We start from the raw sequence: 19,027 nt of genomic DNA, 5'->3' as shown, positions 1-19,027 counted from the left end.
GTTCTGGAGAAGAGCATAATAAAATCCTCCTAATTGAAGAAAATCATAACTTTGACTAATATAATTTCTTCAAAACAGGATCACTTTGAAAGAAAGAGAGGAAATGGATAGAAGACAACAAGTTCTTGTCTTTCTGACATGCATTAGGGATGAATAAGTAAATAGTCTATTTCCTGCTGGATTTAACTCTACTTTCACTAAAAGAGTGCATGTCATTTGTTTTCATCCTTCTACTGACTTAGGCAAAAAAGGTATTTTCTGTAGAGTCAATACTGCAGACTTGATCAGGCAAGCAAGCTCTTACCATGCATTAGGACAACAGCAAGATGTTATCTGTTCAAGGGACCTCAGATCATTTGCTGGCAACATCCCAAAAGTTAGTCTTAATACCAAGCAGCTCTACCACTAACAACAGTACATTGAAGACCTGCTCATAAACTTCCAGATTAGAATGTTCCTGTGCCCTCCTAGCAGTGTCATTTATTTCCAGGCTCGAAGACACAGTTGTATTCCTCCTCATTCAGATGTGTGCAAAACCAGCCCAGTGCCCTCATGAGCCCTCTACAATACTCCATCAATGCCAGCACACACAGATTACAAATATCAGGCTTTCCCTGCCATTCTCAGGAATGCTATCGAGGAAGGGAGCTCTGAAAGACTTCATCATTCAAATACCTCTAGATTATTTCTCAAACATTTATTGCTGCTCTTCAGAAGCACGAGTGTGCCAGCTCAGCAAAATCAAGGGTGGCATCGGCTTGGTAAAGACTACAAAAGCTCCAAAACACACAGACCCTCTGCATTTCCCCCTCGACTAGCATTTTCCTCCATTCTTTTTAATCTTCTGTCTGTGACTTTTAGTAATGCATATTCCAGGATGCAAAGCTATTCTGATGAGTCCCAACTCAGGAATCAGTAAAAGGCACAACCAGAAGCGAGTGGAGCTGTGAAGGAAGCAGACCTGACTGTATCCTGACTCTGCCATGCTTCCCATAAATATTGAATGCACCTTTCGGCAAGCCAACACGCTGGAGACCAAGTGGTACAACACAGACTGTCAGCTCCTGCCTGCTGCCAATGCAACCTGACAGCTGTTATTTATAATTCATTAGCCTACTTTGGGGCAGCTTCTGCCAGCTGCTCCATCTCCCTCCCACCGACTCTTTCTCTGGGATGACTTACACCTCCCCAGCCAAGCCTCTAAACAGTAATTAGCAAAATTCTGGGCAGATAGGAGGGCAGCAAGAACTGCTCTGTGCCTCACTTTGGACAGATCACAGAAGTGACTGAGCCAAGGAAAGGGCTGTTCCTTCCTGGCTCATAAATCATACTCAATGGCTATAGGAAAACGAATTAAAACACAACCACAGTGAGAGACCAGCATAGCGACAGCAACCCACACATGGTGACCCAAAGGAGCTATTTATTTTAAACCAACAAACCACTAGAAGTTTCTCTTAGGCACTCACAGTGGTATCAAGTTTACATCACCTTTATAACTGCAGTAAGTTGTATGACATACTGCTAATGCAGAGCTCTAGAAATGGTTCTTGCAGGTCTTCTGGATCATCCCTGGTGGGCAGATTAGAGATGAGAGCTCCTGATATCATAGTTTGCAGCTTGTAAGCCCAGGATAAAGATTGCTGGTTACAAGTGAAGCAAAAAGCAGTACAGTGAAATAAGTGCTTGCCTTGCTTCACCCTGGAAGGCAGGATCAACAGGGATTCACTGTGGTAGCACTGGCTTTGCAGCTGACAAGTGTGACACTCCATACATAAAACATGCTTCCCAAAACAGCAAAGCCATCAGGAGCAGCTTTCTCCTGCACTGAACCCAGTGTGCTGTGAGCTGTGGTGCTTTAAAGTCAAGGCTACAACAGGTAGTGAAGCCTATCGTGCCTTAAGGTGATTCTGTGCTGCAAAGCCTGAAACTAAGAGGACTGTGTCCCCTGGCTCCATACCACCAGGGGAAAGAGCAGGAGGCACCTTCACCTCTTAAACCTGGTGAAAACTATCCTGTACAACACCAAATCTCACATTTCTGTCTAGAAAACAGCTATGATAACCCATCATTTGCACTTTGCTAACAGCTCCAGGCAATTTCTTTCTATAATTATCTTCCTGATGCATTTTCCTCCCAAGGAAAATTCCTAAAGGTCGATCTGATTTTTGAAGGCAGCCTTTAGGCAATCTAGTGCATGGGAGAAGGGTTAGGCAGGGTCACTTCTGCAGCTGCCTGTGCCTGCTGCTGCTAGCAGCAATCCTCCTGGCCCACTCTCTTGGTGCACAGGCAATGTGGGAGCAGAAGGCAAGAAGAGAACTACCTAAAATGCTTTATTTTTGCAAAGTCTGTTTTTCCTAGAAAGGAAAGTAGAGCTGCCTACTAAAGACAGCTTCAGCTGCTAGAGCTACTTATTGCTTCTGCAACCATGGAGACTTACTACTCACTTCAAAGCTCAGCCAAAATGCAAAAATGGCATTATGCACCCGCCAAAAGGCAGTGAGGAGGTCTGTAGAGAGCAATCAGAAAAAGAGATCCTAGTTCAAAAAAATAATAAAATCCCCACCACACCTAGAACAGCTTTTCCCAGCCCTTCTTCATCTACTCGAGGATTCTCGAAGCAGTTTGCATTTTCCATATACACCCAGATGAGCCCAGTCTCTGTGGGCTCAATCAGAGAAAGCTGAAATACATCACCTGCGATGCCAAAGGAAGACAACTCTTTTGGCTGGAGTTCTTGCCCAGGTAATGTGTTCTCCACCAGGAGTTTTGTTTCCCTAAGGCACCAGTCTGACAGCAAAGGGAGATATCTGCATAACATTTATATTTCTCTCATATCCCCAACTCTAGCTTTGGTGAAAGCAAAGAGCTTGTAGCCATCCCACTTGCCCTTCACTCAAAGCTTTCTGTTAATCACGAGTCCAACGAAACCATGAAGGAAAACAGCTTCTCAAAGCCAACATCAGCTCAGCAGGACTCTGGAGAGCACTTCTTTGGGCAAACTCTTTTCTGCAGTGTTCTCTGAGCTCACTTAATAACTGTGCAGCCACCACATGGCCCACATGAGGTTTGGTCCTGAGAAGAAAGGGAGGTGTTAGTGGTGTCAGTCCTCTGGTTCATTCAGCTCAGGGTTTCTTAGATGAGAGTGAACTAGTGAGAGGCCAATTAGGAGGTTGGGCACGACAAGAATATTCTCTTCTTAGGTCTGAGCAGCTAAGCCTCAGCATCCAACCTCACCAGCTTGGCTGCACAGGAGGTAAAAGGTTCCACTGAGTATCCCCTGAGGTTTCCAGTTCTCTCAGATGAAGTGAGTGGCTGTTCACTATGCAGATTTCTAGTGAGAAAATCTGGAGAAAGTTCTTCCTGTTGCTTAGACAGATTGTGCCTTTTTATTTAATTTTATGCCATAAGTCATCTGATAATAACATAATATCAATGAAAAAGAGTGAGACTAGAAGATGGCCTCCTGCTTTGAAAATAAACATCTTGACTGCACCAAGTCTTTTTACTAGCAGCAGGAGCTGATTATACAGCCACTGTTCAACTCCATTGGCTTTATCTCACTTAATGAATACAGGGTGAGTTGGACACATGTATCAGCCTCTTCTGCAAAATGATTGAAGTCTTTCCTTCTCCAGGAAACCTGCAATCAGGTTCTTAGGCCCCCCTTTATCCCCCCATCATTTCTTCAATGCAGCACATCTTATCTGCAAAACAAGGACATCTCTCTAGCTAAAAACATGACAATAATAATGCACTTAATCAGATTATTCTCAGCTTCATTAATTCCATTTAGATTTGAAAACAGCAATTAATACATAAACAGGAATATTAACATAGTGGTTGCTCAGTACTCAACACAGTTATTTTTCAGTGAAAACTACAACCACCACCAACAAAAAAGCATTGCTAATATGCAAATCTTGATGACTCAGTCCTAGCCTGAATGCCAGAGCATAAGGAATCTTACAATACATTGTATTTAAACATAACAACTAAAAATAGTGATTAAAGAGAAAAATTCACCCAGCACTACCAAGCTTCTTGGGATTACTCCTTGGATCTTAAATCTTTAAAATTAGATAGCAGCACCTAGCCCAGTATGCCATACCCCAGCACTGGCTCAAAACAGATACCTTGGCAAGTCTCTCAGCCCAGTGATTCCCAAGGCAAATGTGATTCCTATGTATATGGTAACTCCCCATGAATTTTTCTTCCATGATCCACCTGAGCCTCTCCATCCACTCACACTCCCTTTCAGTGACTTCTTTTCTGAATTGAAATATTCATGATTGGGTACACTGTGATGAAACTGGAGCAAAGTGTCCCTGCCTCACCTGTCTATACTGCTGTTAATGTTGAAGAACATCACCCAAAAAGCAGAGACAGCAAACCAAAGAGTATAAAGAGTCCATGCAGTAGAACCAGGACAACTTTCTCCAAGAGGACAGCATTGTTGCCAGCTCCCAGCTGCCTGCCCTGTCTCCTTGAGTTCATCATCACTCTTGATGGCTCAACTGATCACAAAGCAGATTAAGGTGCCATTGAACAGTTACATACTGCAGCCTTCATGTTGTGATTTTCCTTCCTACTCAGGTGCACAGAAGGGTCTCAACACTGGGGACCAAGAGCTGTATCTATAACTTCCTGATCATAAACTATGACACAGCAAGGAAAATCCACATGGGAAGGCAGAACATTCAACCATCTCCCGACCAGCTGCCTAGTGCGATGCCAGGCTCAAAAGAGTGATATCCTTCTGGAAAAAGGAAAAGGCACTCCTGAACACTCAACTGGCTGCCTAACAGCAGGGAGCTGACACACCAGCCACCCACAGAGGACCACCCTTCCAACTCCAGCCTGTGGCAACACCTGCTCTTCCTCCTCTTCACCGTTTCGCTTAGACCCATTCACTGTTATTTATGGAGCCCTAACAACTGTTCTAGTTGGCAGTGCTGCCAGAGCAGAGGCTGATTTCACCCAGGGGAGCTGACTGTCCCTGCTGAGGGAAGCAGGAGGGACAGAATGTCAGTCCTGCGCTCTCCGTTAGCCTCCAAATGAGCGATACTGATTAACGCAGAACTGCAGGAGCCAAGCAGACAAGGACAACTGAAATGGAGAAGTAGCACAAAGAGGCCTTTCTTCAGTTTCCCAGGGTCAGTCTAATTGTTACCAAACACACTCCAGAGCTGATTTGGGTTACCAAATTATCACAGCACACAATTGGCGTTAGCATCAGATATTTCCCCTTGGCCTCACTGACCCATTTGCCTCCCTCAACAAGAAGAAAATCAGCTTGGTACCTTTGTCAGCTTCACAGCCAAGAGAGGATTTTCATCTTGTGCAATGTTAAACACACATCCTCTTCCCTCACTGCATTTGTTTTTTACAAAGAGAGCTGCCTATCTCTATCATCTGCTTCCCAGGAAACCAATAAATAAGGCATTCCAAAAATAAGCTGTAGGGTGGCAATATCAACCTGTACATACTCTTTTATACTAAATTCAGCCTCCAGCCAGAAATGTTTTCATTGTTTTCAATCCCTGCATCTTTAGCCATAGCTTCATACCTAAACTCCTACCAGCAGTACAGTGAGAGACAGCATTGGGCTAAGCACACAGCCATGCGCTAAGAGCTTCTGCACACACAGCAAAGATTCTATGATTCCACTAAATAAGAACCAGGAAAAATGCAAGTAGCTCCTTTTGCAAATCAGTGTCACTGCTTCTTTCATAGTATCACAGTAGGTTAAGGGATTGGAATGGACCTTAGAGACCATCCAGCCCCAAGCCCTGCCCTGGGCAGGGACACCTCCCACCAGAGCAGGTTGCTCAAGGCTCATCCAACCTGGCTTTGAACACTGCCAGGGCTGGGGCAGCCACAGCCTCCCTGGGCAACCTGTGCCAGTGTCTCACCACCCTCACAGAAAAAACTTCTTCCTAATACCTGAACTAAATTTCAGTATATTTTATTTATTTTAAGTTGCAGAATGTTTTATCATACACAGAACTACACAGAGGAACTACCGGGGAAGGGAAAGTAGAGGGGGAAAAAGTAAACTTTGTTAACTAAGCAGCAGACTCAGTCCTAAAAATACTTCTCTTTTTCAGCACTTACAGTATCTCTGCTGGCAGGCACCCAATCACTTTTTTGTTAACCACAGCTCTGAATGCCACTTTTGCCCCCCTGAGGTTCAAATTGAAGGCACCCTTCATCTCACCAACCACTTCAGTCTAAATTAGGAGCAACAAACACCAAATCCATCAGTGCTTCAGCTGGATGCCACTGTGATCAGGCATATTGCTTTAAGTGGTACAGGATAAGCAAAGCAGTCACAATACTTCACTTATAATAGAAAGGGAAATTCATACTTCTTTGTGGTAGTTTCCATTCACTTACCCTCTAAAGAGCCTATTATTTATAGTCACCATGAAGAGAAAGATTTATATATAAATTTGTTGATAACAGATACAAAAATAAGTATTCTAGATTCAGGAATACAGACCCAAGAGCAAGTTTTTAAAATGACAACTCAAACAGCACAGTGCTATTGCCACAGTTCTGTCACTTAGAGAGGAGAACAAGGCTCAAGTGTGCTACATTTAAAGCAAAATAATCCAGGGACTTCTGTTGTTTCATCTTAGTAGATATTTCCACATAAGGGTCAAGGCAGAAGAAAGGTTCTGAAGGCTCTTCTGACACAGACATGTGCACTTCTGACCAGGATATAAATGCCTCCTTGGGAAGAACACTGTTTTTCCAGAGCTTCACACACACATTGTTTTCCCTCTGTATGCCAGCTCCTCTGTTTCAAAGACAGCCTAAAATTCTCAGCCACTGCCATGCTCCTGTGTGACAGCTGGAGCCACAGAACCTTGTGCCAAAGCCAGTCCCAGCACTCACCAGCACTAAGCACTGAATTCTCTTCAACCACTTTGGAGATATAAGCATCAGGGTTGATACAGAAATCACTGGAGCCCTAGATAGACAGAAGACAAAAGGGAAAAGAAATATCAAAGCATGCCAATATCAAAGAGCAGTTGAGCCAGGTTAACATCAGGGAACCTTCTATTCTAGGGGTGTTTCAGATGCTGAAGTCTCATATCACCATTCCCATGAGCACTGCTTTACCCAGCCACAGCAGTGCTGCAGTATGGAGCTACCACACCACACCACGAAGGAAGAAGCAGCTCTGTACTTTTCCTAGATGGAAATTGCTAGGACAGTTACTTAGAACAGGATGTGCTATAAACCAGGCACAGCATAACATTAATCTCATGTCTGCTAAACCTGCAGCAAAGGGTGAAAGGGACTTGGATGAGAGCCACTTACCACAGCGACAGCCAACTCCAGGCCCAGGGATCCCCAGCTGACAATCAGGGCAAACACCCCAAGCAAGCACACCCTGTGGGAGACAGACAGATGGCAGATGTAGCAGCTCTGATTTCAAGCAGTTCCTTTCACAAAATGTTTTATTTGGAGTCCAAAGCAATTACCAAATCCAAGAAATTATCAACCACTGACTGTATCTTCAGATAAACAATCCTACTTTAAATGCCATGGACAATGGCAAACAGAGAAACTCATGAGCAGCTGTTGGTTCCCACATCACCTGGCCCTGGGCCTGCAGTGGAAGGGAGAAGAGGATGGAAGCAAAGTATTACTCTGCTCCTAGCAGGGAAGCCAAAGGCACAAAGACACAAGGGTGGCTGTAGGGGAGGCAGATTGGCAGCTGAATGACTCCAGTCCCAACACTTTTCACTGTTCTCATTCTGGATTTACTTTCCAAGTCCAAAGATACTCAAAGAAAAATATGCTATATAAAGAACCCCAAAAAACTATACTGATTCAAAATTGGACAAATCTCTCCTATGTCTACAATAAATGAGGTTGTTGGGTCTAAGCACTACACAGCTACAGATGGTGGGAGGGAACACTCAGCCCCTGTTAGGACTTTGGTTCCAAGCTGATGCACCTGAACAGCACCTAAGCATCCCACATGGCTCCAGAAGAGAGACAGTCACCTGCAGGCAAACAGTCTGGAGCAACAGTTTAGGTGCTTACCACTGCCATGCAAGTCCATCTCTGCACAGATTGAAAGTCTTGCTCTGACAGCTGGACCTCATTACTGACAGAAATAGTGGGAAGTGTCTGCTGTCAGGCAGACACGAGGCAGAGAGGGATGACAGAGCAGTGGTCTCAGTGACATTCAGCTACCACACACTACTGGAAAAGGCTTTTGCACTTCCCCAACCACCACATTAGCTCCTCACCCTTGCTGTCAGGATGAGTGGTGGAGATATTTAGGCAATAGCTCTCCTCAACTCCCTCAGGTACAGGGATGCAGACTAATAAGCAGTTTCATTTTATTTGTGTCTATCTTCAAAGTAAAAGGACACTGGCTTGCTCTCTTAGGGATGCTTTTTTCTCCCTCAGGCTTTGAAGCACAAGTAGATTCCTTCCCACTCACCCCCTGAACAAAACAAGAACCTGTTCACAGTCAGGATATATCCTTTATTCAAACCTAGTGCAAGCATCTCCGTGATGAAGGGACATATCTTTTCTGCTATATTTGTCTCCCTGAATGCAAGAGCTTTGAAAAAATAAACCCATGGGTCTCCATTTAAAAAAAAATAAAATCTCTATCCCTCAGTTTACCAACTTATTTTAATTCTGAGTAATCCCTATTCTGTGAATGGATCATCTTGCAGAAGTAACAGAGCTTCACCAGACTGACATCTGCGCTGCTCTCTGCAGTAAGACACTGAAGACTTCATTATGCCTTTTCCAAATGGATACAAGAATTATCAGCCATGGATCAGCAAGGTTCTGTGGTTTTATGACATAAGGACAACACAGCTTGGTGCCTCCAGTTGAGCACGTTAATCAATAAGACACATTTGTTGTTTTACTTTAAATGAAGATGACTGGGTCAGTAACTGATTGCTTGGCTAAAAGATCTAAAACTGGCATTGCACCATCTTGCTTGGCTGCGACACACTTGCTTCTTTATGCCATGTGCTCCCTTTGGGGAATGCCTTAATATGAACTTCTGGCTAACAGGGAATGAGATTCTAATTTAAACCCTGGGTTTGCCATCTGTGCATACATTTGGACTTTTCCCTGTATAACCTGCCAGGTAGGAAATCATGTGGCAAATAATAAATCTGAATACACATTCCAATTATTAATGGCATCACCACGAACCAGGATAAACTCTTGGCCATGTCAGTTGTCAAACTGTCACTATGTTTATGATACCAGTATCTTTGCCAAATATGCCAAGCTAAACCAAGCTACAAGATAGGGAGAGGAATAGTTTTTTTCCTGTAATGGGGCATTTGGAGTGCATTTCAGAAATAGAGATGCATTAATATTGCAGTGCCATGGCAACAAGACTCCTCCTCATAACTGTACAAACCATCGCTGGTTCTCAGTTTAACATTTCTTCAGGTGTTGCAGCCAAAGGTAAACAAGAGCAGACCATGAAACATGAAACCTGTGTACCAGGTTGTGTAGACACATGTGATGCTTATAAGCAAACAACAAATACCTTCACAACTGTAGAGAATCAAAGGAAGATCTTTTAAGCCTGTAATTTTAAGGAAGGATGTTCATATTAGTACCTCCCAGCAAATGGAGACTACCAATGCCACCCAGTGGAAAGCAGACTGACCAGATGAGCTCCTCATATTTGATTATAAAGCAATGAACACATTACCATTGCATTTTATAGCTCAAGGACCTTCCTGTGAACATGTCTTGTATGTAACTCTAACCCTACCCACACACTACAAATTCTCTCTACTCTAAGAGGCAAATTTAAGGTGTTCAGTTTCAGACATCCTTGACATCAATTGACAAGAGTCAGAGGTTCACACTAGCAGGCACTAGCACTCAGTTGGCTTTCCTTGTACCCTGTCCCCAGGTCAGGACTTACCCCACAAGAATGGCCCTGGAGTTTCTAATGAGCCCAAAGAGCACCAGCAAACATATCAGGACATGGAACAGGAGCAGGCCCAGGTATCCCAGCCACCTGCAGCAAACAAACACATGGTTTGCAAAGGAAAACTGGTGTATAAAAGGCACAGATGATGAAGCTAGTGCGACATATGGGGAAAACAGCCCTCCTTGGCTCCAAGTAAAAACCACCACTAATGATTAATCTTCAGAGAGCTCTGGGTATTTGTGAGGTTTGGAGTTGAGGCAGGTAAAAGCATTTACAGAACATGCCCAGCACATAGAGTTGTTGAGAAATGAGACTGCTAGTCTTGTTCTAGTTATATGCAACTGGTCACCATCAGAGGAAGAAAAGGCATTGCAGCTTCTTGAACTTCCTAGACATTTGTTAGGAAATGCTTCAGTTATTTATTCCACATGTGTGGATAGAGGTTTTCTTTTGCGAAATACAGCTGATGCAATATTTTATTCAATATGTTTAATGAAAAGGAATGTTAGGGTGTGGTGTTAACTTACAGAACTAGTGCAGTTTTCTACTCTATTTAATGTGTTCTACAATTTCAGAGCACTTACTAGGACACAGCAGTAGCTATCTATATCTGTGGCAGTGCTACAGACTACATAAACTACATATTGGAAATAAATTTCTCTTCCGCTGGTAGTACATACAGTTAAGAGAAATGCTGTTGTGTTTTTTATTTAAACTGAATTCAGTTTTGCTCTAAGAAATGAAGCAGCTGTATGTGCCAAGAGCACCTGGAGCAATATAGAGCCTATGGCTCAGCCACCCAGAACACACACATCATTTTTGCAAAACAGATGCTACAACCACTACACTACAGCATGTTACACACCTGTACCAGTCATAGAGGTCAATCTGAATTGCCAGCTCCTCCAGAGACAGATCTTCATTCTTCCAAAAGGGGATCTCACTTGTTTGCCTGAGCAGATCATCCAAAAGACCTTGCAGTTTCTGGACAACATGCAGGTAATCTGTCTGCTTTGTGAACATCTCCTCCAGGACAAGCAAGTTTGGTTCCACTGTTTGGTTCAGGGCCACTGTAGTATCTAGTACCTATACCATGGAAAAGCAAACAGGGGGAAAAAGTAATTAGATAGGAAATCAAGGAAGTAAAAGGGACTTCATTCTTACCAGCAAGTCATGGACAGCTTCCAGATTACCAGTCCTCTGTCTTAAGAGGCTCAGAATGCTTACTCTCCAAAAGCAACTTAAAAGCACCTACAAAGGAGATTATTTGCAACTAGTCCAATGATGGCAGCATAGCTGAACCTTTAACACGTACACATTTTGCAGCCATCAGGGCTGCAGTATAAGACCATGAAATTAGAGGCAGGCACAGGAACTACTGATGGTACTAAAATGCTGCATTTTACTAAGAGATTTGTCTGCCTTGGCCTGCCTCCTGTTCTGGGTGTGTGAGAAAGCTGATCAGGAGCTGTTTTTAAACCTAGCAAAGAGAAGACTTCATTTAACAAGCTGTGCTTGCTTTGATATTTTTAGAAGAGCTGAAGAAATCACCACGCCAATAATGGAAATTTTAACACATCTCTCAGCCCAGATACTAACAAAAAACAGGAAGAGACACAGGCACAGTCAGATTCAAGAAGAGAGGTACTGAGCAAGTCTGCTCATTCCCACATTCTCCATTTGCCAGAGCCTCTCCCAGTGCTCACCCGGTCCTGGACACCAGCCACGGTGCGGTTTGCATGGCGCAGCGAGTACGTCACCCGGTGGATGCCGTCACTGGTCTCTCCATTCCCATAGAATCCAACAGCAATTCCAGCACTGTGGAGAAAGCAAGCAAGAAAGGACAGAGTGAAGCTAAAAGCCAAGCTGTGTAACACAGGGCTTACTGCTACAGCACCTTGGGTAGTCAGACCAGCACTTCCCACCGAAAGAGAAGCCACCACCTCCCGAAGGGGCAATGGTGTTTCTCAGCAGCCACTGAAAAAATCCACCTGTAAACTTTCACAGCCACCAGCTGTCTGTATAGCATCCGTATGATGAAGAGCAGAACACAATATGCATATTCCATTTATGGCAAAATAATCAAAATCTGTTAGGGAACTGTTTGGGTGTTCAGATCCAGACATGGACAACCAGAAATCCATCCATCCAAGAAGCTCTCCAGTGGCTCCTGCAAGAGCTACCACTGCTCTGTCAGGAGCCATGTGCCTTCTCTGGACATGAAATAGATGGTTTACTTACATTTTATAAAGCAGGACACAAAGAGCTTGCTTTGACTGCTTGCCCATGGTGGTGGTTCCCTCTAGATACATTTTCCACGCCCTCTCCTCTACCCTTGTGGAATATCTACAAACATCAACTTGATTTCTCTGCCCATTAGAAGCACTTGTGTCATACTGATTCAGAGTACTGGGAAGGGAAGCTTAATAACTTACTGGGACTAAAGGCTTATTTATTTTTCAAGCAAGTGAATTTCAGGCTTGCAGACACAATTCAACTCCAGCTGCTTAGCAAATTACCACCTATCAGCTGATTTGCCATAACTGTCCACACATATCAGTCTGCCCCAATTATGAAGTAAACCATATTCACTTCAGCCTCACTTAAAGGAGGAAGATCCTGTAAATGAGTTGCAACCAGAGGATTGTCTCATTCAAGTCAGCAATGCCTCTTCTATTAAGATATCACTGCAGGAACTCACAGTTCCTCTTCCCAAGCCCATATTTCCTAGTAATAGAGGAGGAGAGAACTTGTGAAGGAGTGACACAACTAAACTCAGGGCAAACAAACATTACCAAGATACAAACTTTCTGTTCTCATGTCATATTCAGCTTGAGAGCACCCAGGATCTTTTCTTCGAAGGTTCTCAAGGCACCAAGGCTGTGCTTGTGTAGAGGAAAGGAAGGTGGTGGTGATGGTTTTGTTGTAAATCTGAAGTTGTTTTGGATGAAACATTTAGTTCTTTCACAACGACTTTGTGCTTGGGTTCTAGCACTGCCCTCACAAAGCTGGTTTGAAGGAGGAATCAAAGAGGAAGGAAGCAAGCCAAACAAGAACTTTCAGAACAAGTAAGCACAGTGCCTTTGTTTAACAGGAAGGGTCACTGAAGGACATTAGGCATTCTTCACCACCATCACCACCCAGATGGGAGCTGAACCCAAGCAGGCAGGCCAGAGTGGGCTTTGTCTACATAACAGATCCTTGCACAGATTTGCTCTGGCATGTACATCTATCTGTAGTCCACACGACTGTTTCTGCTCTCACTCCTCTCCTGCAGGAAGAGAGCATCCAACCCTCCTTTCCTAAGCTCATCCATTTCAAAAGAGGGAGCAGAACAATGTAGATCACCTGGTCACATTTCTACTTATTTCTCATACATAGCAAGAAATAGAAGCAAAGATCATGAACTGGAAGCAGAGCCACTCTGAAAATCTGTGTCAGCCTCATGCTTTTTCCAGCAATTGAATCTCCATAAATTATAGAGAACTTGGCCCACAAAAACCTCAGCTGAAAAGTCTTCTAGGGACAGGAGGCAGCCTGTATCATATACAGAAAGGTATGGAACTCTAAATATTTAGTGTTAAAACAAGAAATAAGCCTCTTTTTTCACAAACACCATTCCTCAAACATTTTTCCTAATGCAAACTATGCTGATAATTAAAGAAAGAGAAGCCCTCTGCATTCCTCCCTGGTTGCAGTTATTATCAGAGCTTGATAACACATGCCTAGGATACACAGGGGGTGGAGGGGATAAAGACACCACCACTCCTCCCCCTGACTAGAGAGATTACAGAGCCAGAGCTATGCCCAGGATAAGGCAACTCAGCATCCCACTGCTGCCATTGCAAACCCATGGCTTGAATCTCTCCTTGTCTTACTAAAGCAAACCAATTCAGACCCTTTCGGCCTCCTGAGCTGCAGGAAGCTTGAACAGTTGTTTCTACTATAGACACCAAATAAATTCCTGAACGTTCGTGACACTGAATAGGCAGATCTGACCCCTTTAATTAGCGAGCAATTTCTATTCATCCTATTACAGCTACGAGAAGCCTATTCTTTCAGGACTTGGTAAGTGCCCAAAACCTGTTGCTTGGCTCTCAGTATTCCCAGCACAGTAGCACTGTTTTGGTGGGAAAGACTCAGGAACAGCAGTCTGAAGTAGCAGCAGATATCTTTTCCTTAAAGATGCAGGACAGCTAGGTACATTAGTCAGTTTACTCAAGGATACCAGCTATGAAGTGCTGGCAACTAGAGGCAACTGACTTGCAATTCATCACCCTGTTCAAGGCAGAACTGCCCCAGCAGCCCTGTATGAACCACAGCTTCGACTGCCCCTAACCCTCCTGGCACAGCCACTACTGAAAGAAAACACTACAGCAACAAGAATTGGCATAAAAGCCATTTAATCCAGGGAATAAATTCCTCTAGACATTCAACTCACACATTCACTGGAAACTATGCATAAAGCATTAATTATTCCATTCCTGCCCAGCAAAAGCCAGCTCTGCATTCACACCCTGTGCTAGCACTTTCAAAGTCATTCCTCCTCCTAAGAGCAAGCCATTGAGTTCAGGGGCAGTTCTCCCTTCTATCATGCTGGAGATGGAAAGAAACCATCCCTGAATCCCAGAAGCCCAGGCTGGGGGCAGCTGCCTGGACCCACGCAGTGACAGAGGAGGGGGCAGAGCTGAAGGGCAAGCAGCAGGGGAACTGCTGCTGCTTAGTTTTCTGTTTGCATTTGGCTTCATCTAAATCCAACAGTTGTTTCAAATCCCTGCCCACACACGCTGATATGAGTTGCTATTGTCTAAAGCAGATTTAAGGATTTACACTAGTTTTTAACTACCTTTTATATGATTAAAGGGAAACAGAGCAGCTTCTTCTATTTGAGTGCATTCTTTTAAAATAAAAATAGATCAACTCATCTTAACCCAACAGCATAAGTCCTCGAGGTCAGAACAAACCACATGACTCTTCTTGCACGAACCCCGGGAGGCACAGGAGCCTAAATCCATCTCCCAGCACAGGATGACAAAATCATCACCCAGTGGGGAAGTCTGTATTTCTGTCTGCAGCCTGGACACAAGAACAGCATTCCTGAATGACACAGCTCTTTTCCACCCTAGCACCCTCTGGAAGATACTCCAACGCATTTTCTATGCTTCGATAGGAAAGTCATCTCCACTTCTGCTATTTTTGCTGCTGTCTCACTCCCCTGGCCTAGCACACATCTCTCTCCTTCCAAATCCATACTGTCCCATTCTCAACTCCTCCTCCTAAACCTACCTTTGTCAGTCTCCCATCACTTCCACTACCCCCATCTCTCCCTTGCTTTTCTTCTCACTCATCTTTGTGAATGAAAATCTTTAAAAAAAAATAAAAATCAATCTATCAAGGTCTAACAGGCCATTTTAAAAGTTGCTCCTGCTGTTCAATACTTCACTTAAAAAAACACCTGGCTACTTAGTCATTTTGCTAAGTTTTAGGAAACTCACTCATGTTAAGTCAAGAAAACATTGCACTTGTGAGCTTAATGCTGTCATCACCACTGCACACCCACAGAAACACACTAGAGAGACAGTACACACCTGCTCTTCCAAGAGTTGTACAATATGAGACACAAGAGCAGCATGCAAAGATTTCTGTGTTTTCCTACAGATACAACAGTGTGATTTAAAGTACTGCAGGTTGTGTACACAAACTTCAGGATCACTTTCAGCAAGACTCAAGAAATTCAAGCCTGGAGAGCAGCTTTCTTCTTGCTTGTAAGCAAGAGTCTTGTGGGCTTTGGACACCCCTTGGTAAAGAAGTAGAAAAGACTAATCAAGTGAACTTCTGAATTTGTTTGCAATGTGAGCTGCAAAAACATGTTTTCTGGATTTACACAAGGTATACATGAGTAGCAGAGCATTAATGTGATACAGAGAGCATACACATGCCTTCTGGTGATGAGATCCTACTGCTGTAATACCCACACACTCACACTGCAAACCCCTCTGGGTACCCAGTCTCCAATCTGAAAGGATGAGCACTAGCCATTCACATCACATCCTTAGAAATGAATAATCTAACTACACCAAGTCATCTTTAATTACAGGAACTTCATAAGAGCAGCCCTTTTTAGACTTCATGTTCTCAGGAGGAATGTTAATTTGTCTGTCTAATTACCACCTTGCACTTTCGCACCAAGGGGAAGTGCTATTACTGGCACTTGAGAAAGCAAGTTTTCACCATTTATTTGTACCCATTTCTTTCAGGTATCCTCTCCACAAAGCTTCCTACCTACCTTTGAAGCTGAGCTCCCTTCTGGGAGAGTTAAGGTCACCTAACGGGTGACTGAGGTGATTTACAAGACAACTCCCCATACACAGAAACCAATCAAAATCAGTAAGGACTAGAAATGAACTAAGTATTCAAGAAATAATCTAGGCTAATCATTCCTGCAGCTTTCTGGCTAGAGTAACTGGGAAGACTCATTAGAGACATTTTGTTGGAGAGATCCTGTTAACCAGTTATGCCTTCCTGCTGGCTCAGCATTCTCCTCTTGCACAGCCAGAAATAGCAAGTCATTAGGGAACAGTGATCCAGAGCACACAGCAGCACCCAGACTGCTAACAGCCCCCTGGGATTAAGTACTACCTCGATAAGCATGCTAGGAAAACAATAGTCCACTTCAAAGCACTGAGACAGACCAGACCAGCTGCTGGTTGGAACCTACTCCTCTCCCCTTGCACATGGTGCCACACACTGCCTCCCAGGTCAGGCTCCTGTCAGGCAGACATTCAGAACAGCCTTATGCCCCATTACAGCAGCTGCTGGTTTGGCACTTGTGTTATGCGTAACACACAGCTAGGATAGGATCTATCCAGTGGACTAACCTTTAACTGTTGGTATCTAACTGGGACTTCCTGCTAGCACAGATTAGAGTCTCTGCTTGTCAGAAGACTTATCTGCATTCCCAGCCACACAGAGTGCACTGGTTCGAGGGCACTGTGGCATCCAGCTGCTGTCAGAGGGGCAGAAAACTGACCTGGGCTCTGCAGGAGAGCAGCAGCACTTGAATAACACCTTCATTCACCATATGGCAGCAACCTGCTATTACCCAAGTGTGCAACTTCAGAGAGGAAATTTAAAACTTAATTTAAAAAGTCAAGACAAATATTCATCCAATATTGCTGTAGATTCAGAGAGAACCTTAGTTTTAAGGATACTTATGCATTTAATACTTGCAGAAACGAAAGATACAACAAGGCTGAGAAGCAGTGGTTCAGATTTTGAGGAAGCCTAAGCAGTTTTCCAGCTTGTGGAATTGATCTGGGAATTGCATCAAGTTTGCCAGAATTTATATGCTGACCTCACAATTTTAAACTGTCTCACAGATGCTCTGGGAGAAGTGCAGAATACCTCCTTCTCACCCTTTCTACAATTAAAACCAAACACAACTACCACACTCTGCAGCAGCTGTCTGGGACACATATGCTGCATAACAATAGCTAACAAGGGCCTGTAGCAGCAGCACAACTATAAATAGCATCAGCTAGAGCTCCTGTAAGAAAGGGTTAGGACCACAGCTCTCTCAGTGGATTGGAATGGATGCAGCTGAAGCTCTTATGATCACTAAAAGAAGGGTGAATGAGGCTGAGAATTCTTCTTTGCAAATTGTTCTGTGGTTTGCCTTTCCATTCCAGGCACTTATTTGCAGTCAGCAAAGCATGGAACAGCTCCCTGCAAACATGGCAATACTGGCTGGTACACAAGCTCTCCTCCTCAGCCCTGAGCTCCTGCTTCTACAGACAATCCATCTCCAGCTGCTGAACTCACCACATATTGTCTGCTCTGAAGTGTTTGTTCCAGTACTTCAAGGGTTTGCTATTCTCTTAAGTATGTGCCTCGAAAGAGCAAACACACAAATGCATTAGTAGCACAATTTAGCTGTTGAACAGCTAGGCTTGGCCTTCAAGAACACTCTCCCTCCAAACACATCATACAGCAGATCCACAACCTATCAGCAGGCTAATACAAAAAGTGAACCACAAGGCATTGCCAAATGCAACTGTCTCATTTTCTCCTGACTAGGGGACTATTTCCAGAGAGAAACTAAGACCACCTGGAGTCTTGGGCAAGAGTAGATGATATTTGGAATTAGTAAGAAATGCAGTGTTCAGTCTCAGGACACATCTCCAGAGCTCAGAGTACTCATTCTGCCCACGTCCAAACAAAGTCCAAGGCTCCTTCCAGAAGTCTGCAAACCTGTCCCTGCTTTCAGATGTGCCATCATTCACTTTCTAGGAAATGGGATCCTCATCTGTGTAAAGAAATACCAAAACCAAAACCCAAACCAAAAACATCCTAGAAAACAAACAAAATGCAAATTCTCTTCTTCTAACTTCTGTGTGTTCTCCACTAATGACTTAGTTTTTCTTGTTTTACAGCAACGGTTCTTTTCATCTCACCTCCAAAAACTTCTGTTACTAAGTCATAACAGGAAACATATCTGACCCCAGCACCATTAGTAGCAGCCCTTGGATATGGCACATTAATACAGATAATGAAATGCAGCAGTGTCTTACACAGGCTGCAAAATCTGAATGTTCCCTCCAGTCGAATACCAATCCTTCCAAAGCCAAAAGAATCATCTGTGTCTCTTTCTTCCTAATCTACTCTCCCACACAGTCATTCTTTTTGGACACCAGATTCTAAGAAATTTGCGTTTAGACCTGATAAATATTTCAGCTGTACCCCTCCTATTTAAGTGATAAGCTCCCAAGGACGGAGTGTCCTTGATTTATCACTTGAAAAGTATCAAAGAGCAGGACATTAGCTATTCCTTTTCACATTGCTCAAACCATTAGGCAGTTCAGCAAGTGGTAGAAGGGAAGGAAATATATTAGATATTTAAAACACACATACACCAAATGAAAACAGGGATTATTACCAGCATTCCCTAACTGCAGACAGAGCATTTCAAGCATGAAGATGCACCCACAGGATCCTGCACCCCAAAGAACAGGGAAGCCCCCCCAGAGGCATGGCCATACCTGCACACCAGGGTTGCAATGATGACACACCAAGCTGTAC

At 43.7% G+C, this 19,027-nt stretch overlaps 1 protein-coding gene across 1 annotated transcript in view; it reads right to left on the bottom strand.

Annotated features, from left to right (window-relative positions):
• The window catches only part of TTYH3 (tweety family member 3), a gene marked incomplete at its 5' end in the record, with an annotated part of 33,266 nt that overhangs the window by 14,116 nt on the left and 123 nt on the right, over positions 1-19,027 (bottom strand). The window contains 6 exons of the mRNA XM_009083540.1: positions 6,904-6,979; positions 7,333-7,405; positions 9,941-10,036; positions 10,815-11,035; positions 11,656-11,767; positions 18,988-19,021. Coding sequence (XP_009081788.1) covers positions 6,904-6,979; positions 7,333-7,405; positions 9,941-10,036; positions 10,815-11,035; positions 11,656-11,767; positions 18,988-19,021 — 612 coding nt within the window. The remainder of the gene's footprint in view (positions 1-6,903; positions 6,980-7,332; positions 7,406-9,940; positions 10,037-10,814; positions 11,036-11,655; positions 11,768-18,987; positions 19,022-19,027) is intronic.

The sequence above is a fragment of the Acanthisitta chloris genome, unplaced genomic scaffold (assembly GCF_000695815.1).
Source record: "Acanthisitta chloris isolate BGI_N310 unplaced genomic scaffold, ASM69581v1 scaffold14591, whole genome shotgun sequence".
Lineage (NCBI taxonomy): Eukaryota > Metazoa > Chordata > Aves > Passeriformes > Acanthisittidae > Acanthisitta > Acanthisitta chloris.
This window is presented reverse-complemented; position numbering and strand designations above follow the sequence as displayed.